Source organism: Chelonia mydas, chromosome 7, assembly GCF_015237465.2.
Source record: "Chelonia mydas isolate rCheMyd1 chromosome 7, rCheMyd1.pri.v2, whole genome shotgun sequence".
Classification (NCBI taxonomy): Eukaryota; Metazoa; Chordata; order Testudines; family Cheloniidae; genus Chelonia; species Chelonia mydas.
Genome location: NC_057853.1, coordinates 37,016,675 through 37,040,580, shown reverse-complemented (window position 1 = coordinate 37,040,580; position 23,906 = coordinate 37,016,675). Strand labels below are relative to the sequence as shown.

The 23,906-nt window shown below is 36.3% G+C and overlaps 1 protein-coding gene across 3 annotated transcripts in view; it reads left to right on the top strand.

The window, feature by feature from the left end:
• Positions 1-23,906, top strand: part of PPARG (peroxisome proliferator activated receptor gamma) — a 106,702-nt gene that overhangs the window by 67,287 nt on the left and 15,509 nt on the right. For all 3 annotated transcript variants that reach the window (XM_027818933.3, XM_043551830.1, XM_043551829.1), the window contains 3 exons: positions 2,642-2,780; positions 13,597-13,796; positions 22,511-22,961. In XM_027818933.3, the coding sequence (XP_027674734.2) occupies positions 2,642-2,780; positions 13,597-13,796; positions 22,511-22,961 (790 nt within the window). The remainder of the gene's footprint in view (positions 1-2,641; positions 2,781-13,596; positions 13,797-22,510; positions 22,962-23,906) is intronic.

The following is a 23,906-nucleotide window of genomic DNA, read 5'->3' as shown; positions in this document are numbered from 1 at the left end:
TACTTTTGGTGCTGTACCTTTTAATTTCTGTTTAACTAACCTCCTCATTTTTGTGTAGTTCCCCTTTCTGAAATTAAATGCGACAGTGTTGGGCCGCTGTGGTGTTTTCCCTGCCAGAGGGAAGTTAAATTTAATTATACTATGGTCGCTATTACCAAGCAGTCCAGCTATATTTACCTCTTGGACCTGATCCTGTGCTCCACTTAGGACTAAATCAAGAGTTGCCTCTCCTCTTGTGGGTTCCAGGACTAGCTGCTCCAAGAAGCAGTGATTTAAGGTATCAAGAAACTTTATCTCTGCATCCCGTCCTGAGGTGATATGTACCCAGTCAATATGGGGATAGTTGAAATCCTCCATTATTACTGAGTTTTTTATTTTAATAGCCTCTCTAATCTCCCTGAGCATTTCACAGTCACTATCACCATCCTGGTCAGGTGGTTGGTAATATATCCCTGCTGCTATATTATTATTTGAGCATGGAATTACTATGCATAGGGATTCTATGCAAAATCATATAGATCACAAAGGATACATAAGTATGGCCTTGTGAGATTCTGAAGAATCACTCAATAAAATATGAGATCTGTGTTCTGTTTAAAAGGGCATTGTCCTGTTAAAAAATATTTATTTAAAACAAATTGCCTTTCATATATTACAAACAGAACTTTATATTAAAATTCAAAGGATTTTAAAATCTAGTTTAATTTTTGTTATTTATGCTATTGATTTATTTTTCTGCTGTTCATTTATTTTTATGCTATTCATTTATTTTCCCAGTTTGGTCAATGAAAAGAGATGGTGTCCCAATCCTGCTGTCATTGAAGTCACTCATAAAATCTGAATTTATTCTAATGGAAGCAAGATCAGGCTCTTACATAATTTAATTTTTTAGTCAATCTCTAGGCAATTTAACATTCAGGCTATATTCTTCTGATTTTCATTTTATACCCTTTGCACAGTTGTAAATGGCTACACACGATCGAAGGGCATTGGTGAATCAGGCCCTATGACTTTAAAAATTCATTTACTCCCTTTCAAAGCACCCACTGATGCCAGCTATGTTTAGAGTGTACAAGACCAAAAGGATAAGTGAGTGTTGTAGGGCTACACTATCCTCAGTAATAGGGGATTACAGAGGCACAGACCTGCTCTGGTTTTAAACAAAAATTCAAAGGATTAAATTGTGAATCTACGAGAAATCCCCAGAAGAGCAATACATCTGTTATTGATTACTTACGGTCACAGTCAAATATATAAACAAGAAGTCAGCACAGTGCTTACAACTGAACTGTGAGAAAAACTAGCTGTAACAAGGAAGGAACTGTAATAAACTTGGACATGCCTTATTAAAATAAACTGCATATGAATGATCTGAGAATACAACTCTAAATCATGAGATATGACCAGCAGTTTAATTATCGGCAAATATTGCACATGCCATGTGGTCTTAGTCAAAGACAATCCTAGTCTAATCCAGCAAGTACAATAATCTGTTAAGAAATACACTGCCTTTGGACTGTCCTATTGCTGCAATGTAATGGGATTTTTAAAAAATCATACATGTGCATTCATTGGATATTATTTACATTGTTCCTAACCAGCAAAAAACGTTCATCTAGCTGTAGAATTTAGAATGGATGCTAAAATCTAAACAACCGTGTAAACCAAAATATTTTTTCTGCTTGTGTTTCAACCCCTATAAGGCTTCAAGTTAAAAAAAGTGTTGTGAAAGACATGATTATGAATTTCCATAATGACCAGCAAAACTTTGTCTCTTTACAGGGCTACATTGTACTTTGCAGTAGTTATCCTGGCTATCACACCAATTTTAGAATTTTCAGGTGCTTGTATATTTTGAAGATCTGTAAATTCAAAACAATAAGAGCAAACTGAACGTTTCAAACATAAACAGATCCTGGAAATAAATATTACAATAATAGTTTAGCAATAAAAACAGCCAAAGAAATAGAATAAATGAAGGAAAATAAATATTCTGTAAGTACATGGGCCTCCAACAATAAAAAACATTTGAAGATAATGAAGAAGCAGAGGTATTTAGAGAAAATAACTAAACCAACAACTATCCCACAATCTTATGATTTGCTTGGATGGGAATGATTTGCTTGAATTAAAAGAATGGGAAGATGGAAATTAAATTCTAATGTAATTAATAGAGAAGTATGAGTTCAGGTGAGGCATAAGCAGCAGTGGCTTATGAGGGCCTGCATGTAGTAGTAAGTTCTTTCATGCAGTAAAAAGAACTGTGGAAATAAAGACAGAAAATATATGATGCAGAAGTAGAATGTCTTTTTTCATGGAATATTTTATAATGTTTTCCATGAGGCACCAACAATAGTTCTTTAAACTGGAGAGTGTGCAACCCATCCAGATACATTTGCATATCATTCTTTTTTAAACTCCTGGATTCAGAGAGTGGATTGGGTTTGCTATGATCCATAGAATTTTTCTTACATCTGGTAATGAGTTCTGATATTCTGAAAATGTGGAGAACCTTAAAATGGGAAAGTTCTAAAGGTAGCTACAGTATATTCAGTGCAGTGGAATCTGCCTTTCAAACGAGGCAGAGGCACTGGAAGATATTTTAGACTGATCCTTTTCCATGCCTTTATTTTTATTGCAGGGTTTCTTTCGAAGAACAATCAGGTTAAAGCTAATCTATGACAGATGTGATCTGAATTGTCGCATTCATAAGAAAAGCAGGAATAAATGTCAGTATTGCAGATTTCAGAAATGCCTTGCAGTTGGCATGTCACATAATGGTAAGTACATGAATTGTCAGCACATACTGAAAAATATAGTATTTGATCTGAAAAAAATCACAAATTAGATTATTATTTATTATTTGTACTGCTAGAAGCCCCAGCCACATTGTGACAGGCACTACACAAGCATACAGTAGAACCTCAGAGTTACAAACACCAGAGTTACGAACTGACTGGTCAACCACACACGTCATTTGGAACCGGAGATATGCAATCAGGCAACAACAGAGACCAAAAAAACAGCAAATACAATACAGTACTGTGTTAAACATAAACTACTAAACTACTAAAAAGATAAAGGGAAAGTTTAAAAAAAGATTTGACAAGGAAAGAAATCGTTTCCATGTTTGTTTCATTTAAATTAAAAGCAGCATTTTTCTTCTGCATAGTAAAGTTTCAAAGCGCTGTGAAGTCAATGTTCAGCTGTAAACTTTTGAAAGAACAACCAGAGTTCAGAGTTATGAACATTTCAGAGTTACGAACAACCTCCATTCCCAAGGTGTTTGTAACTCTGAGATTCTATTGTATTACAAAGAGATGGTCCCTTCCCTGAAGAACTTGCAGTCTTATTACAGGACTAGAGACAACAGGGTTGACAGTAAGAGGAGATCTGCAATGATCAGTAATATGATAACTGTTTTTATATCCTCCATCATTTGTGGCCTTAACAAATTAATGAAGCATTTTTTTCATTCTTCATGTAATTATCACTAGTGCAACTGTTTATCTTTCTTTGCTTCACTGTATTACTTCCTTTCTAAATTGTGCTGTATACCTTAACACACCAGCCTTTTGCATTTAGGGCCAAAACCAGTGAGGATTCACCTTAATTCTGGAAAATATATTCTGTGTAGTGTGGAACTTACCAAAAGTGTGTAAATAATAATAATTTCAGTTTGCTGCACAGAACACCTATCCAAGTTTGGTAGCATTAATGGTAATAAAGTCTCCTCACACTAGGACATTAGATGTGCATAATTGCAAACCAAGTGGTCACACTACTGGCCCACCCCTAATCTGCCTCTTTCTTTCTGGTATGTGTAGAGCTGGCACTGTTGTTTGGAAGGAGTGTGGAATTCCTTTGCACATGCATTCTAGAGATGCCCTCCCACCACCTAGCAGGACGACTGCAGTTCCTGAGCTTTGAGAGCTTTCTCTGGCCTCTCCACCCCCTATAGGCAAATTTAATCGCAAATGTGAATCCCAAACAGCATTTCCTTTTTGTATACCCTCTGGACTTAGGCTATAAAGAAGTGTACAATTTTACAGTTGAACCCCTTACACTATGTAAGCAGATAGCACTAAAATCCTAACATAGTATGATACTATTCTGTGGCACAGGAAAATCTAGAAGGTCCTTGTGAACTTTAAAGTCAGTATCTGAATTCCTTTGAAAATACTTATTTCAGAATCTTCGAAGGGAGAGAGCCATATGAAGATTCTTCACTCTTTTTTCTTGGCAAAGCCAAGTAAAAACAGGAATTAAATGTCATAACATAGAGACTTATGTAATTCTAAGAGTAAAGAATTGCAAACATGACTGGGAAAATAATTTCTCTGTGTTTTTTTTAGGACTTTCATTATTCTCAGTATAAAAAAATTAGTGCACTGTTCCCAAGAGGAAAGCTTAACTGTGGTTTCTGAAGTTAATACAGTGAATTTAGTGAATACATTGGTATGGGAAATGTTTTCCTAATGGAAAATATGGTTTTCAAGTTTCTGGGATGCAACAGTAACTCTTAAAAATAAATCTCATTTTGAAAATACTTCTCTGGGTATTTTTATAGTAATTTTACCATGTTCTCGGGGGAGGCGGGGCAGGGGGAGAGAGCTGCTATTATTATTTTCAAGACGTATGCCAGATACTCTTGTAGATGAGGGATATGGCTTCCACTGATGTCAGAGTGAGCCACGTGCATGTCCAAGGGAGAATTTTGCCAACAGTGTATATTTTCAGGTACTCAGATCTTCTTAAGTGATATCTTTCCCTATTTTGCTAGGCAGGATATCTTTATATTGCTCTGTGGCAGAAGGTCCCCTTGCCATGTATAAATTAAAAAACAGATTTGACAATAAAAGAGTAAATTTGTGCCTTTAAAGACAAAGCCTATGCTGTGAGGACATATAGAAATGCAAAACTGGACTGGAAGCCACCACACACACTGGGCCAAATTCTGATCTCTTTCGCAATAGTGTATACTGGAGTAATGCCATTGAATTTCTCTGGAATTTATACCCATGTAGAATGCGACTCATTGGGTCTGAACGTTCCAAGTCATGAAGATATTTAGCATTGATATGTTATTGCAAAATATATGAATAGCTCACTTTCAGGAGGCGGGATCCTAACCACATTTTGTCACATTTTGTAACATTTGAGTGGAGGTTAAAAAAGTATTCTCATGCTTTGGATGTTGTTTTCCTTTCCTTCTCTATCCATAATCACTAGACACTGTTTAACCCACAGTTGTTCATCTTCTATTGCTATGTATCTCTCATCAGGGGTTTCCGTAATTTTAATCAGAAGCTTGCTTAAATTTTCTTTCTCACTGAAATTACAATTTACACAAAGTCAGCTCCTGTCAGAGACAAAAAAAGTACATATGACAACTTCTTTTGTAAAGCACTACTTGGTGGCAGGGGAGGATGAGTATTGTAGCTTTGTCCAGAGAAACAGAGAATAAAAAATAATTTATCTTGATGTGGCATTTTACTGTCATAACTATTGATACTATGTCACTGATATTATTATAATACTGTAGTTTAGACTACGCATTGTAAATTGAGACTATTTTGTAGCAAAACTTTCTAACTGTATGTTGTTACCAAAATGTGCAGCAATTTACTGCAGGAAAAATGCATTGTGAGGTTCTGGTGACAGATCCTTTGTATAAGGAGTTTAATTCTCCTGCATTATAATTTCACCAGAACTCCTTACTTAAATTAATTGTGTCTTTATGTAAACTTGTGATTTATAGGGACCCTTTAAAAGGGAACCTATTTGAAAGGTCCATTGTGTTGATATTTACCAATCCGTGCTGCATCCACAAATTTAGAAGAAAAAAAGCAAAAAGCAATTATTGTTAGGCTAACAACAAATGACATTCACAACAGCGAGCTTCCTTCCATCTCCCCAAAAATAAGATAGTTTGGTTTTTTCACTTTTTTTTTTTTTATTTTACTAACAAACACACACAAAAAACAACTTTATCCAAAGCTAACTTTTTATACCCTGACAGGAGGGAAGAGGGGAGACTCCATGAAGACCATTATGGACTTCACTATTGCTAATCTATAGCAATTTTACATGGAAGGCACTCAAGTACTGTGGTGATGACCAGCTATATAAGTCCCAAAGATAGATAGAGCACAGAAAACCATAAGTGCCAGCTTGTGCTCACAGTGAAGTCAATAAGAGTTTAGCCATTGACTCCAGTGAAACAGGTTTGGGTCCTAACTGGTACATACAAATTCTGATAATAGCAGGAATACTCTTTATACTCTCGTTTGTTGAACCAATGTGTATGTGGTCTGATAGGCACTAACCCTTATGCAATGGATTGTTGAACTGGTGGTGGGCATTCAGGCCAGTAGGAGATAGCTCCTGGCCACTGTCTTGATTAACTGGTTAGCTGATGCATGCTCTGTTAGGAGAATAGGAGAAGATAGTCCTGGTTTGTTTAATGTTAGCCTAACAACACTATATGTTAGGAATTGGCTTTGTTGTTTGTTGTATTTAATTGAATTATGAATGCAGCATGCATGAGTTTGAGGAAAAAAAGTGAACAGTAATATTCCCATCAAAAGTCTGACTGACAAGATTCTGTATGTTAATTTTGTTTCAAAGTAACAAAGCCTAGCCTACCCTAGCCTTTTAGTGAATTATCACTTGTTGGATAATTCTATGGTATGTCCAGCTGTACTATTTCTGTTTTCATTTAGAAAATCGGAATTACAATTAATTGTATCTTTAAAAAAAGACATTTAATATTTGCAGTCAAGCTGACAATACGAAACCTGAGTCTTTTCTACTTCAAAATATTCTTTGAAAATAAATATCAAATTATATACAGCTTCCCTCATGTGTCATTTGATATGTTTTTCTCCTATGCCACTGGAATTTAACTCTAAATTATACATAAATACATTCACATTCATAAAATCACAGGCACATTGAAAAACGGATAGAAGCATTCAACCTTATTGATCAGCAGAGACACAGAGTCTCCCTTATGGTACTTTTTCTTGTGATTTTTATGAAAACAGCCTTTATAAAACTTTGATAAAGCACTTCTCCTTGACCAGTTCACAACCAATCAAGCTCACCCAAAATTTCCAATTTATGAAAAAAGAAAAAAGTGACCATTTCTGATGTAACTTCATTTTCCACAAGGCTTTTTGACATCTCTTTGTAAATTATACATTTTTGAAAGAAGCAGAAACCAAACAAATTAAATTTGGAAGTTGCAAAGAAAAAAATATTTTAAATTTAAATAGCAATTTAAATACTAAAAATAATACTATAGCACTTTTCATTCACAGAACTCAAAGGAGATCTCAAAGTATCATTATCCCAAGCAAAAGAAAATAAATGAAATGTAAAAGAATTCGTCTACTCAAAATAATTAACTGTAAATAAAATCAAAGTGAATTCCTGTGCTACCTATGGACATATCCCTAGGCTAATGCAAACACTTGTCCATTTCTGTAAGTATAGCACCAGGATTTAAAGTAAGGTGTACCCACTTCCCAGAGCCAAATTGGTTTCCATTTGTTGGAGATACATAGCCATAAATATATTTAAATACCCTCATTCCATCAATAGTTTTACCTCAGCAACTTTTTAATCCCGTGGTGCTGCTAGTTTATTACATATTTTTGCCGGGAAAAATAAACACAATATAAATTGTTCATGACTTTACCAGAGTGAAATACCAATAGGCATGTGTTATTTAAAATTTTCAACAGAGAGCTGGCAGCATTACACAATGATGTTATTTTGCAATGAAAATGACTAATATAAGGCCCCGTCCTACAAACACATACATGAGTAATATCATTGACTTTTATGGGACTACCTGCAAGACAAACTACTACTCACAGGAGTCAAGGTTTGCAGGACTGGATCCATATTTAAAAACACCATAGTATTGCTGTGCTTTAATTTTCTACTGCAAAACCAACAACAGGCTCCTTTCGTGACGCATCTGTACCAACAGGATCTGTGCAGTGGCAGATTGTTATATGGGGAAGCTGCCAGACATTTTCAAATTAAAAATTGTGTCATACTGGTTTGTATTAATGTTCTTGAACCAATGAGCATTAACCAATTCACCAGTATTGTAATTTCTAGCAAGGTCCTTATTCCAGTCTGGTTTCTTTTTTAGTCTTAAAATAGTATTATTTTTAGTCTTAAAATAGTATCATTAGTCTTAACAATAGTATTATTTGTACGGCTTAATGGCAATTATCCTCTCATGGAAAATCAGTCTCCATTTTGAAATGATCCTAATATTTCAATTAATTTTTTGTTTGCTTGTTAGTTTGTTTTTTTTTGTTTAAAGAACTATACTAATTTCTTCCTAGCATACTCGTAAACTGACTATAGCTCTGCGACACTGCTCAGTCAGTTTGGATGTAGAGCATGAGAGAGTTTTACTTGTATAAAATAAAAAAAAACATGTCCTTAGGAACTAGAATTTATGTTGTCTTTTAATCTCAAAATATATGTACACATCCTTAAGTGAGCTACAAACAAAGGCCTATCTACGTACAACAGAGTGCAAGTTTTAGACACTATAAAGGGACCAACTAACCAAAGTATAAGCAGGGTAAATATTGCTTGATCTTATCAAAATACCTATGTTAAGCAACTCTACTTTAATAAAGTAGCTTTCCCTAGTCTGCATAGACCCTAAAATGTAAGATCAATTAAGTGACTTTCAGTTGAGATTTGGTGTAAAAACTTTGACATTGAGGGATTATCTAGTATAAAATAAAATTAAATCCTGTTGTTTAAAATCTTGGAGAAGGGTATGAAAATTTTAGAGCTAAGTGAATATTTAATTCACCAAGGGGAAGTATTATAGTGTCCATTTTTCTTCTCCCTTTGTATAAAAATAGTCTGTATAAAAGGACAGCTTTTGTTAGTGAGATTTCAAAATCATGAGTGTGATCCTGCAAACCCTGACTCCTGAGAATAGTCCCATTGAAACCAGTGAGACTACTTGTGTAAGTGAGGAATGGGGCCTCAATATTTGTATCCAGTAGAGCTATATTTCTTAGCCACGCTTCATTGCCATTATTTTTTAGAGGCAATAGCATGCTTTAGGAAGTGAGTTCATAGCATTTATATCTGATATTCTCAGATTGTTAAAGATATCGTGTGCCTTGTTATGAATGTATTGTGTACATATACAGCAATATAGCTTAGGAACAAAGGAATTATCATAACAGAACAGAGAGTTTGTCCATCTACTCTGGTATTCTGTTTTCAGTGGTGATCAGCACCTACCCTGGATAGGAAGGTGAAATACCCTCTAAGGTCCTGTTCTTGTGAGTTGCTGAGTATCTCCTGTGAAGATACTCCCTCTGAATTCCACTTCTATTCGTGTCTCAAGAGGCAGTCCCCCACTTTTCAGAATTGGGCTCTAAGTACATCCAGCCAGTGGCACCACATGCACTCAGTTACTACAGTGGTGAACACATTATCAATATCCATACTGAAGCATGCGTTTCTAACTGTAGATATTTTGTATATGTGATTAATGCTACAGCTATTACACATACCACTACTGATCTAAACAAATGTATTATTATGATTTCCCTTTGCATCCAAGATCCTTAATTTTAACACCAATATTGCCTCTTATTTGGCTTTTGGGAGTTAGAAAATGTCCTTTAGTAACCTGCCAGACCTCATTTAAGCTGTATCATCAATTTATAAATCCTTCTTTAAAAGAGAGGTGAGGGGCAGGGAAAGTCGAACTTGTTGGCAAAAGCCCTAAAAAGGCACCAGAGCATTGCAAGACTCTTCTCTGACATGGTGAGGTTCTTGCAAAATGAACAAATATGTTTAAAAAGTGGACAAATTAATCATAAAACATAATCCTACTAATTGTCAGAGGTCTGACATTATTTAAAGCCTGTAATCTGGTTTATTAGAGGACAAGGAGACTTCAATGAAAATGTGAATTTCACAGCACTAATCACTCTGGTTCCCTGTTCAAAATGTACAGTAGAACCTCAGAGCCTCAGAGTTACGAACACAAGCGTTATGAACTGATTGGTCAGTCACACACCTCATTTGGAACTAGAAGTGTGCAATCAAGCAGCAGCAGAGCCAAAAAAAAAAGCAAATACAGTACAGTACTGTGTTAAACGTAAACTACTAAAAAGATAAAGGAAAAGTTTAAAAAACAGATTTGACAAGATAAAGAAACTGTTTCCGTGTTCATTTCATTTAAGATGGTTAAAAGCAGCATTTTTCTTCTGCTTAATTAAGTTTCAAAGCGCTATGAAGTCAACGTTCAGTTGTAAAATTTTGAAAGAACAACCATAACATTTTGTTCAGTGATACGAACAGCCTCCATTCCCACAGTGTTCATAACTCTGAGGTTCTACTGTATTTTATTCACTTTTCATAAGCCTTTCTTGCCCCTAGCAAGAGTCTTAAATGTCATGTTGGATTTGGTTTTCCCTATGACAATTTTTATGAAGTCATATGGTATAATGTACCTTGGGTATAAAGGCTATCTGTATTATGTACACAGTATTACACTTTACCTGTAATATAATTATACTAATTTGACCCTTTTTATTAAATGTGGCCTTGCTTACTCAATACTGGAACACATCTGCACAAGTGAGACCTAAAGCATTATATAACAATCTAATACGAGGTCTCGTTGTATAAATACTGTATTAAATGCATTGACATCTTTGTTATATATATAAACAAATCATTAGTACTGGTCAGTGATTGACAGTAAAGCTGTCCTTAAATAGCCAGAAAAACAACATTTCTTATAAAACCTCAGATCATAGAACCTCAACATGTCAAGTCTTGACTGTGTTACAAAGCTCAAAAATGAGGAGTACAAGGAAAATCATAGTGTGGGAAACTTTAAGTGATTCAGGATAAACTACGCTAGCATATTGTCCGAAACCTCAGTTTTATGATTCCTGATATAAATAACTTACAATGACAAATAAGAGTTTCAAGATTTCTTGATACACAGATAGTATCGGCAGTATCTAGTTCAATTATAAAACCAAAGTCCCTGCTTTTAATTACAAGTGATTTATTTAAGCACTTTGAACTGAATTTGTCTATTGTCTCCATTGATTTCAATATTTCAGTGACTTTAGTGGATTTTCACTAGGTATGAATCTAAATTCTTTTGTTAGTTTGATGAGTAATTTTTTTCAATCACTTGCCTTTACTGTCCATCCACAATTCTAGTCTCTTCCGATGAAATTCACTTGTCAGTAGAAGGCCCTTGCAAACCCCTCCTGCTATAGAGGCCTCACTTTTCCCCTTCTCATGTGAGTATGGGATGGAACAGTAACACAGAAGGGGCTCTGATCTTCCTAGGCCTGATCCAAAGCCCACTGAAGTCAACAGACTCCCATTGACTTCAATGGCCCTTGAATCAAGCCCTCTGCATTGGGAAGATGGGCTACAGGCCAACTCTCAATGTGCTAACAAACAAGATGTCTGTTTGGGGCCAAGAAGGCATTGGATACAATCTTACTCAGTTTACAGTATTTGGTAGGTGCTGATCAGGGATGTAGCGGGGGCAGCACCCCAAAGACTACAAGAAAGTCTGTCCCTAGGTTGATAAAAGATAGATTTTGTTCTCACAACCATTACACAGGATACCAACCCCAAACCTGAGTACACATTCTTTTATGCAGGATTTGGGCATTTCACCCTGACAGAACTGTGTTAATCTCTTTGAGCCATCATTTCCGCTGTAGTCATTCAGATTCATGTATAGTACTTTTTTTTCTTTAAATCTTTTAAAATCTGGGATTTGGAGAAAGCTTTTCCTAAACTATAAGAAATCAAGAGGATTGGCAATGAAGTGTCACTGGAAAACTGTTGCTGGTAGCTGACTAAGTCCATTTACTATCCTGTGGGGGGAAAAAGACGGTAACGTGGACTCCAGTCCCAAAACAAATATAAATTGGCAATTATTCAGATGTTTCCATATGAAGAAATTGTAGGCAGGGGACATATTCAGGAAAAAGTCTAAATATAGAATGTGTTAAGTGGTCCCTAATGACCTGCTAGGTTCCCTTCCATTCTGATTTTATTCTGAAATGTGAACTCAGGGACACCCGCAGAGATATGAGATGTGCAGCATGTTTCTCTTGGTGATAGAGTTTACTGCAAGGGAACTGTGATGGAAATGTGAGAGCAAACAAGCCACCTCTAGCAGTCATGAAGTGAGAGTCAGTCAGTGATACAGGTGCTAAATGGCTTTGTATGCTTTTGTGTCATCAAAGATTATTTTGAGTTTTATGAAAGTGCTATTTCTGGCCCAACAACACCAGTGTAAAAAGGAGTATTCCATGTTTTCTCATAACAGGAAAGAGGCAAGCATAATCCAAAGGAAGTGTCCCCAGTTTAGCCATTTGGAAGTACTAAGCTAACAATGTTTTTACCTTTAAAGGGAGAAGACATTGACAATTGGAAAATCTTTTTTTATAGTGTTTTTTTTTTTTACCTGTTCCTAAACCAACACCACAAACTTTTTTCCTTGGATATTTTTTTTTTTTTGGTCTTTTTCACTTTGATGCTCTTTCTATCTTATTTTCTTAAGGGTCATATAGATTTAATTCCATTTACTGAAATCTATATATTGTAAAAAAATAGTCTGTTAGGAAACATATCTTATTGGCTTATTTGAAAGATTTTTCAGAATCATTGCCCATGTGTGTAAACAGTCCTTTGGATGGTACACACTTATAAATTGTAAAGATGTGTGCCTTGTATCCTGCCTTACATTTGAGTTGGGTAGTTGTGAGGCATTGTGAGAAGGCGAGTCCTTCGCCACTCTGTCAACCCAGCACACATACAGACAGAGTTAGCATTCAAATCTCACCCCTCCGCGGGTTTCCTTTATTATTAACTTAAGGGCAACTAGCAACCTTCTGTCAAGCTGCCTTCTAAAATTGCTGTTTCTAGGGATTTCTTCTGAAAGACCTCCTGTTTGACCCCTTAATTGCTCTCAGAATAACATTTTATAGTACTTTATATATTAATCACTATATAGATATTAACTAATTGATTCTCACAACACTTCTGTGAAGTAGGTAAGCATTCCCTTTTTGCCTAAAATCATACAATGAGTGAATCAGGATTAAAACTCAGGACTTCCTGACTTTTAATCCTGCACTTGGTCCAACAGACAACATTGTCTTTACTTACTCTCCATTTTTTATCCTCATGAGTTGGGATTAATCAGACTCACCTGATCTGACTGCCAGATGAGTCAGAAGAATAGCTCTGGATTTCCATGCAGGCTTCTAGAACTTGACACCTTTTCACAAGGGCATCCTAGCTGACTGTATGGTATCCAGATTGTTTCCTCCTTTAGTTTTGTTCTTATGACAATTCTCTGAACCCTTTCAACTGCTTGTCTACTCTATTGGGTGAAGTCATTTTCCTGCCACTTGTCTAAGCACTCTGAATGAAAATTAAACTCTGGAATGCTCATTATGAAAGGTGACAGAAAATATTATTTTAAAAATATATTTGTGTTCAGGTGCAGCTGTGACTAATGTAACAATTTGTCTTCTTCAGCTATCAGGTTTGGGCGAATGCCACAAGCTGAGAAGGAGAAGCTCTTGGCAGAGATTTCCAGCGACATCGACCAGTTAAACCCAGAGTCGGCTGATCTTCGAGCCCTTGCCAAGAACTTGTATGACTCATACATAAAGTCCTTCCCTCTGACCAAAGCCAAGGCGAGGGCGATCTTGACAGGAAAAACGACAGACAAATCAGTTAGTTTTCTCTGTTTTTTTTTTTTTTTAAGTAAATGATTTACCACATTGACAACACACTAAAAAAACCCAACCCTTTGCTGTTGGCAGTTACATATTTCAAGCTGTGTCTGAAACACAGGAAATGTTTTTAGATAGGATAAGTAAATATAATTTGAAAAATCTCCAAGTTCACCTAGTAAAATACTTGAAATCAGTACAAGAATTTGAAGGTCATCTTAACCTTTTTGTACTCCTCGATCCATTCTTCCTATTTTCCCTGTCCTCCACCATAATTTATCTTACACATTATCTCTGTAATAGGTCTATCTGTTAGAGGATAGGCTGCAGTACTATTACAAGCATCCATAGAGTAGTGTATTACCAGTACCAGCTGTGAACCCAAGACATGTTCTAAACCCATGTAGTTAAATGATAATAGTCATACCCTCCTTGGTTTCCTGCTTCGTAAGTGTTGAATGATTCACAGAACCAGCACTGTCACCCACTCCCCACAAATATACTGCTTGTTCCTAAGATATAATGGTGTGTTCCTGAATTTAAGTTAGTTATCTTGGTTAGTTCAGTATCCTGAGGTGCTAAAACTTAAATTTTAAGGAAACACATTATAGGAATATATGTGTAAGTTAGTAATAAATGTATATGTATTTGTGGGTTCCCTTAAAAAATGCAACATGTAAAGATCTTTTTTATTATACAGCAATATCTCTGTAAATCAGTGTAAAAGTATACATCTATGACATCCTATTAAACACAGTGGAATTTTGTTTTATCATCATTCAACTACATGGGATAAAAACTTTTCCAAAAATAACAGCTATTGGTGTTGATGTGTTTCCTTAGGCTGAGTATCAGGGAGTTTGTGAGTTAGGACCACACTAAGGCCAGTTGATTTGATTTTCTTTGATATTTTCTAAGGCAGGAAAGAATTTCACACTTTTTGATTACTACTAAAGGCTTGTCTTCACTGCAAAGTTAACTTGAGTTATAACTCAAGTGGTGCCTCAAACTCAAGTACCATCCACACACAAAAATCCTTCACTCAAGTGTGGCAGTGTTTTAACTCCATTTGGCTGGCCCTTCAAGAGATATAGGCTAAAGCATAATTTGTCACTTGCTGACATGACTGTTCTGTAGTGTGGACTCAGACTAGCTCCACTGTAATGCCGCTAGTCCTCCAACATCTTCCTGCATGTGCCCAGGATAGACAACTTTTCACACAGTTCACTGGGAAAGAATTGATAGAGCAGTTCAGCTTCCTGCAAAGCAAAGAACCATGGTATATGTCCCTAAGAATTTTTAGTGCCACATATGAATAAGTGTAACACCAGTGCAGACATAGCAGCCCAAGTGTTATTTTGCAATATGCCCACTCTCTCTCAAGCTAATCTAACTCAAAAGCAGTAACTTGAGTGGAGATAACTTAACTCTGCAGTTAAGACATACCCTAAACTTGCAAAAGAGCCAGTGAGAACAGTTATAATCTGACCTGCCTTGGTATTATTATGCTTAGTAGAAATTTTGCTTCTATGCATGTATCTGATTTGGGAAGTGAACTGTTTTATGGATCTGTATTTAGGCTTTGGATCAAACCCATAAAAACCAGTCAGGTATAGAATAATCATCAAAATGGGCATTGCCAAGTTGCTCCTTACACTTTAAGAAGCTTTGCATGCATATTTTATGAATAATTATAAGGAACAGAGGTTTGTGAATCATTGACAACAAAATTAAGAGTCTCAAAGTTTGCCAAGTTTTTGCACTGTAATGTGAATAAAAAATTCTCCTATTTTCACAAAATTAGTGCACTAAAGTGGGCCTATTATGAAACCAAAATCTTTTCATTAAGAAAACACATGAAATAGTCAGTTCATGTAGATTTGCAGCAAAACTTTAACGGTAGCCACTGATCTGTGCCGTGTGACATGGGTATTACTTTTTCTCTCCCTGAGCTACGTCACACGACTAAGATCAGAAAAAAAAGAGAGATAAGTCTTTTTCCAAGACATTTGTGTGTCTCACCTTTCTTGCACAGATTACAGCATGTACAAAGACAAGTTTCAGAGTAGCAGCCGTGTTAGTCTATATCTACAAAAAGAAAAGGAGGACTTGTGGCACCTTAGAGACTAACAAATTTATTTGAGCATAAGCTTTCGTGAGCTACAGCTCACTTCATCGGATGCATTCGTACAAACTATCAGGTGTATATGACTAAGTGAAATGATGTTAGCAAGAATTTCACTAACAATATTTTGCAGTTTTTTACAGCCCTAATAATATCACATTCCATTTACTGTATTTGCTTGCCTTTGAGGTCTAATTAGCCAGCTGCAGTGCCTCTAGAAGATAGGCTTACCCATTGGAATATGGTAGAAAAGAGGGAGGTGCGCAGAATGTATGTAGAGCTGGCCTTTCCAACAGATCATCAGCATCTGGCAAGAAGAAAACTGTTGCTATGCTAGGGATATTCTGGTTCTGAATGGGGTACCATATGTACAGTGATTATCCCAGGCAGGGGTTGGAGGGGAGAATAGAAGTTGTGCATATGATACTTTTCTCCATGTGTATATGTGGTATTTAATTCCTTTCATCCTAGAGAATTCCAGCCCTGCTGCTTCACTCTGCAGCTGCTCTCGCTGCCTCTCTTTCAGCTCCCTCTTAAGTTTCTCGCTGTTCTGCAGTGAGCAGGAAAGCAGTTGGCAGAAGGAGCAGTGAGAAAGGGAGGGAAAAGGACACCAGCAGTTCTAGACTGCTGCTCTTCAGGCATGAGAGTAGCCCACGTAGGTAAAGGACAATGCTGAAAGGAAACTAGTTTTTCCCCCAACCTCTCCGTATCCTGAACAGAGGGCAGAGAAGCACAGTGGTAGTTTCTTTGTGTCTCATGTCCCATGCTTTGGGCATGGCGGGAGAATTCAACTAGAGGGCAGGGCAGCCAGTTTCTCTTTCATGGAGAGAAAGTTCTGATCTGAGACACTGCACCACTTGTAGCAGTGCCATTTTTTTTAAATTAGGAAGTTTGAGCAGCTTTCCTGATTGCATTTTCTCTCATCCTATGTATGCCACTGTATTCATCAATAATGGATAAGGATGTTGTCCATATCTTTCTGCTAAAATAACCAGTAGTGAAACATTTAACAGTATCAGCATTTAAATTGTTAGGTTTCAGACTCAATACCTCATTGAGAAAAAGGGGAAATTCAGACCTTTATTAAAGCCTGATTCTTATCTCTGTTTTAAACTCAGTTCAGTTACTCTTAATTCACACACCAGTGTATCTGAGATCAGAAATAAGTTCTTGGGGCTATTATTTATGTCTCTCTGCAGACTGTCAAAGACTACTGCATCAGTCCTCAACAGGCTTATCAAGCCTCCAGGATTGTCCTGGAGTCTCCAGGAATTAAAGATTAATCTTTAATTAAAGATTATGTCATATGATGAAACCTCCAGGAATACATCCAACCAAAATTGGCAACCCTTGTCCACAACTAGAAGGTTTTCTTCCTGAGCAGTAGGGCTAGGAACTATTTTTCATGGACTGCTTAAATCCTACATAATTGAAGAGTGTAAAATTTTGGGGACCAAAGGTCCCTTCCCAGTTGCAAATTAGAATTGTCCCTATTTCTAAAGGATGTTGAGAGCCTTATTTAATAGATAATTGGTTGTTAGTTCATTATGAGTAAGAAAGAGAGATGATTGTTTTGTATAAGAGTTCAGATCTCACTGCTCATATGTTTGTGGTAGAATTAATTAGCTGACTCAAGGGCAAGAGAGGTCTGCCAGGTTATAGTAGCTAACATCTAAGCCCTCAGAGCAGGATCAAACTTAATTATATTGTTTTTGTCTTTTTTTAATGTATACTGCTGATTTTCCAATTTCTTGCCTTATAAAAGGAATCTTTATACATTTTTTTCAAAAACTGGTCTCATTCTTCCATGTTAAACTCTGTAAACCAGATTCTGACCTTAGTTACACTATTGTATGTAACAGAGTTTGACTCTAAATTGTGTGAGTTTATGTACTAAGAATCCCATCAGCTGTTCTCACATACTTAAACTGATGCAATTAGAGTCAATATTAAACTAAGCAACTGTCTGCTTTATCTAATGTGTTCATGCTGATTGGACATCTAAACAGCACTGACTGAGCCTCTGATCCTGCTAACACTTATGCACACAAATAATTTTATGTATATGAGTAGTCACACTCCAGTCAATAGTAATAGTCACTGGCGTAAAGTTATTCACATAAAACTGTTGGCAGGATTGAGACCTAAACACCCAGCATCCCCTGGGCCCATTATGAAGTTTGGGTAGGAGTTTTTAGGGGTGAACTCTTCTTCATTTGTTCCAAATTTGTGGTAGGACAGCACATTCACAATTTCCATTCTGAGAAATACTCCAGAGCTGTGTGAGATCTGAATGAACTGTACTGCTATGCTTTGTTGGCTGGTTAATTAATAACTGTCTGGACTTTGGAAGTGACTTGGTAATGCCTGGATATTATGCTGATGCAATGCTCATACAATGTATATAGTGTACCATCACATGATGTTCTATTTAAACCAATCACCAGGCTAGAGTTTGCCATAAAACAATACATAAATAGACAAACCCCTATATAATTGCTACCACTTTTCAGGACATGTTTACATACCACTGGAAGAGTGGATGCACTCAGTCAGTAAATAATGATTAAAACTTTTATATTATTTGTACTGTAATGGACTTTGTGCTCTAGAACATCAAACTGTTTACTATGGGCACAGTTTAAATTTATACCTTTTTTAATTGCAGTAGCATCTGCGTCACCTGAAAATGATTGGATATGCTAAGGTAGTGTGTGGAATCTAAAATTACTAAGTAACAAGTCCTCTTCTGGAATGTACAGTGCTCACCAGCCATGGCAAAATAAGCTTCAGGTTACAGAGTTCATTTGAGCCTTTAAATTGCATATTTTCTTGACTATTGTCAACTCTTTTTGTTTTTCATTCTGTAATATGAGTGGGCTGAGCCCCATTGAAGTACTGTTATCAGCATAGCAGAACAGTAATCTGGGAACAGATGTTATCCATGATGCTTTTCTCGAGTTTGGTGCTGGAGGAGCAACTAGGAATCTAGAAAGAATGAAAGCGAGTGACCCAGCAGTAATGAAAGTAGATGTTTAGTAGGCTAAACTCATGGAGTCATTATTCCATCCAGTTATTTATATGAAAAATATTCCTCTGTTGCCAGGACTGGAAGAACATGTTCAATAAGTCTTGAGACATATCTGTCCTTTTCCTACCATGTGCTGTCACACATCTTGAAATTAAAACGATTGTCATAGAATTGTAGGCAAACAATTAGTGATGTATCTTACACTGCCTTGTATTTTGACTGAAACGAATGGCCTGTTGCTAGGTTTGCCAGCTGGTCACTTTCATAATGGCACAGCCAGTTTTGTTTTAGGCCTTTTCTACATAAGAAAATTATGCTAATTTAACTAAATTGGTTTAGATACTGATTTAATTAAATTGGTGTAACTCTCTTATGTGGATACTTTTGTTTCAGTTTTAAGAGTGCCTCATATCAGTTTAGCTTAACTAGGCTTCTAAACTGATTTAATTAAATTGAAACAATGTTCTTATGGAGACAAACCCTTACTGGTGGATTGTATGAGCAGGGACCCCATCTACTACTAATAGCTTTGAAATTGCTTTTACGTCTCTGCAGCCAGATTACAAGAAGTTAAGTCTTTAAGAATCAGTGCCAAGGTAAGGCTATCAGAATCTGGCCCAGAGAAAAGAACTTGTTGCGTTTGGAAGATAAAGATATTTGTTGTAGTAGTAATGGATATAGAAATTATGTAACCAGATGGGATGCTTGGTGTGCTCATTTACATGCCAGTACCCAGAATTTTCAGGCATCTTACTTCTATTTCATAGCAGGAACCTGAGATCCAGGAACAAAGCAAATGGGTATGATGGGCTTGTAGGTAGGTGCATTGCGTCCTTTGTCAAGAGCAATGTAAATTATTTTGCAGGAGTGGCATTGCAAAGAGGTTAAAATCTTTATTTTTGGAAGCATTGTCAAAGAATAGCAGGATTTTTTTGTGCTGACTTTAAATATCAAAAAAGACTAGTCAAAGACAATAGCAAATACATTCCACAGAGAGACTGCACAGTTCCCAAGACTGATTTCTAAAGGTCTGGTTCCAAATAAAATACTTTAAAAGGTATTAAAAGTTTTTGCCACCAGACTTTTGTATATTTTAGAGTGATCTGGATTGCTTGGTAAGCAGGGCACAACCAGACAATATGCATTTTAATATAGTTAAATGTAAATGCATATATGCAGAAATAAAGAGTGTAGGCCATACTTAAAGGATGGGGGTCATAGTGAATAATCAGTTTAACATGAGCTCCCAGTGTAAAACTGTGACCAAAATGGCTAATGCAATCCTTGGATGCATAAACAGGGGAATCTCACATAGGAGTAGAGAAGTTATTTTACCTCTGTATTTGGCACTGATGCAACCCGTGCTGGAATACTGTGTCCAGTTCTAGTGTCCTCAATTCAAGAAAGATGTTGATAAATTGGAGAGGGTTCAAAAAAGAGCCACACGAATGATTAAAGGATTAGAAAACATGCCTTATAGTGATCAATCTATTTAGCTTAACAAACAAAAGGTTAAGGGGTGAATTGATTACAGTCTATAAGTATCTATATGGGGAACAAATATTTTAATAATGGGCTGTTCAATCTAGCAGAGAAAAGTATAACATGATCCAATAGCTGGAAGTTGAACCTCGACAAATTCAGACTGGAAATAAGTTGTAAATTTTTAACAGTGAGGGTAATTAACCATTGAATTCTCAATCAGTGGTAATTTTCTAACGAAGATTGTATGTTTTTTCTAAAAGATATGCTCTTTTGGGGAATTATTTTGGGGAAATTCTAAGGCTTGTGTTATACAGGAGGTCAGGGTGGGTGATCACAGTGGTTCCTTCTGGCCTTGGAATTTCTGACCTATGAATTTTGTATGACTGGTGCCAAAAGGCAAATCAAAGACTTAAACAGAAACTTTGGTATATGTAGAATTGAGGTAGAAAAGTAAATGCCAAATAGAAATACGTAGCACCTTGTGGTTATTTATTATTTTATTTTGCTTTAATAAGAAGTGGATCAACCATTCACAGATAAATACGTAGGTCTCAGTTTGAAGAAATATTTCTGCAGCTGCAACACAATAGAGTGGTACTAAAGATAGCTGATATCTTACAAATTGTAGCTCTCCCTTATCAACATCTCCTTCTCCCCTCTCAAATGTAACATTGTGGTTTTCCATCCAATTTCACAATTAAACAATTAAAATTGTATGTTTCTTAGAAGCAGAACATGATCCAATTGTTGGCGCATGTTTAAATTACTTTTTTGGGAGTCAGTAACATAGGGCCTGATCCAGTGCTCATTGAAGTCAATGGGTTGAATACATGAAGGCTAAAAAGCATGTTAGAAATTATACCTCCCTGTGTTTCTTACTTCAGTTGAGGTGAATAACAGATAATTACTTATGCGTGGGAAAATGGAAGGAAGAGAGAGTGAATTGTCAGGGGGGAAAATCAAATATTACCAAATATTGGGGAGGGTCCATGCTTTATTTTTCGCAAATAAACTAATACAATCCTGGGTAAATGATGCATGCACTATTTTTAAATAATTTGGCCCGAAGGATAGCCATTCCTAAGATAAATTCGTAGTATTCACTTGTTCACTTCTTTTAACAGATCTTGTCATTGGGCTTCACATCTGTTTATTCTGAAATAGATTGTTTCCAGATCATAGAAGAATTTTGCTGGCATTAGTTTTGCTAATTTGTTTTCAAATTGACTTATTCTAGTTGGGTATTTTTAACAGGCAGACTCATTGTTGTGACCTGAATTCGCTTTGTTCTAGTTTACAGCATACTATTTTTTGCATCAAGGACTTTTTTTCTCATTAACAAGTTATTTGAGTTTAAATAACTCTGAAGTCCTTTAATATATCAGTGTAACAGAAGATGCCATTTACAAGATAGTCAAAGTAAAATAGTTGCAATTATTTGTAACACTTACTAGGACTTGTATTTAAAATGAGCATAACAGCATATGAAGTAATGTAAATGTGAACATATTATGTCTATCTATAGAAAAAGTATTGTACCTACATAACTACAAATTAAACATTTAAGGGTAATATGTTATTGGATGTAAACTATTAAAATACACGTTAAAGAGATAATATTGTTTTATTAAATAACTTTCTGAACTTTGAATTCTTATAGAAAAAAAACTTGTGAAACTAAGAGAGGACAAAAACATTAATAGACGCTCTTTAGGAGTGAAAATCAGTTCTGTATTTTAAAAGGAATTGCTTTCCTTGAATTATTTAAAAAATTACCCTCTCCAAATCCCAAAACTCCAGGAAGGGGGTTCCCAGCAAGTGTAGGAAATCTGTTGGAATTACTGGCCCTTTCTGCGAACCGTTTTTAATGCTGGAAGAAAGTTTGCTTCAGTGGATTTATCTGGATTTTAACCCAAAAGCAAAACTACTAGGTATATTGATGCGTATTTACACATCCCATGCCAATTTTCATGGGTTTGTTAACAATGGTTTATGCCTTTATAGTCTTTCAGTAGGATAATGTATGTAGGAAGGACACATGAAACTCAATCCCATTTTTACTTTTATTTTTAGCCATTCGTTATTTACGACATGAACTCCTTAATGATGGGTGAAGATCAGATCAATTGCAAACATGTCACACCCCTGCAGGAGCAGAACAAAGAGGTGGCAATTCGCATCTTCCAGAGGTGTCAGTTTCGCTCAGTGGAGGCAGTGCAGGAGATCACAGAATTTGCCAAAAGCATTCCAGGTTTTGTGAACCTTGACCTGAATGATCAAGTAACTCTCCTGAAATACGGTGTCCACGAGATCATATATACGTTGCTGGCCTCACTGATGAATAAAGATGGAGTTCTCATATCCAATGGACAAGGATTCATGACGCGGGAGTTTCTGAAGAGCCTGAGAAAACCTTTTTGTGACTTTATGGAGCCCAAATTTGAGTTTGCTGTGAAGTTCAATGCACTGGAACTAGATGATAGTGACCTGGCAATATTTATAGCTGTCATTATACTCAGTGGAGGTAAGCACTGCCTTATTTAATATGCAATTTTATATAATAGGGTTGCTGCTTTTAACTCCTGTGAAAACAGACAAGGGATCACTACTAAGAGATCAAGACCAGATTGCTTAAATGTAGCCTTTGATCAGCTCTCTACTGTCTTGATATTCCTTGCTTTCCTTCAGTCTCAGTCACAAACTGCCAATGCAAATGTGCTGTTGTTACTGATTGAGCTGGACATGCCTGCTGAGTCAGCAGTATTTTTCATCTTAAAAAAATTAAATCAGAATGGTCTTACTTAAAACAGCAAGGGTGGGAATCTTACCAGCAAAACCATTTAAAAGTCACCCTACTGTAGTAAGAATTCTTTTTCACTTACAATTAGCTCGTGCAGCCTCTTAATTTTATATTAATAGCTTGGATTCAATAAGAATTTCAAATGAATAAGGAGTCAGCATTTGACTCTCAGGAATGTAAGGTTATTTGAATTCAGTCAGTGATATTGACCCACATAGGGTTTTGTTCACCTTAAAAAGAAAAAAAAATGAATGAGTTACTCAAGAAAGTGAGAGCCTATTAACACTAGGAAAAAAACATGCCCTCATGGTCGGTTCAACCTTTTCTATGCTGCTAGGCTAATAGCAATGTCTATGCTTTGTGGACAGAACGGGTACAGAAGTTAAGGCATCAATGTGTATGCAATATCTTCAACTTTATGCCAAAGAGGACAGTGAATTTTCACTCTTCTTTAGAAGAAGCAATTGGTATCGCCCGCCTTTTTCTAACGCTGTCACATCTCTGGTATTCTGTGGATCAGTTTTCAGGCAGCTGTCCAAAGCAGCACTCTTTCCATAGAAAACCAGATACATCAAGCCTACACTGTAGGCCAGAGTCAGCTCTTCTATGCTGGAACCATTGACTTCAGTGTTACAACTGTAACCCAAATGAGAATTTGGCCCAGCTGGC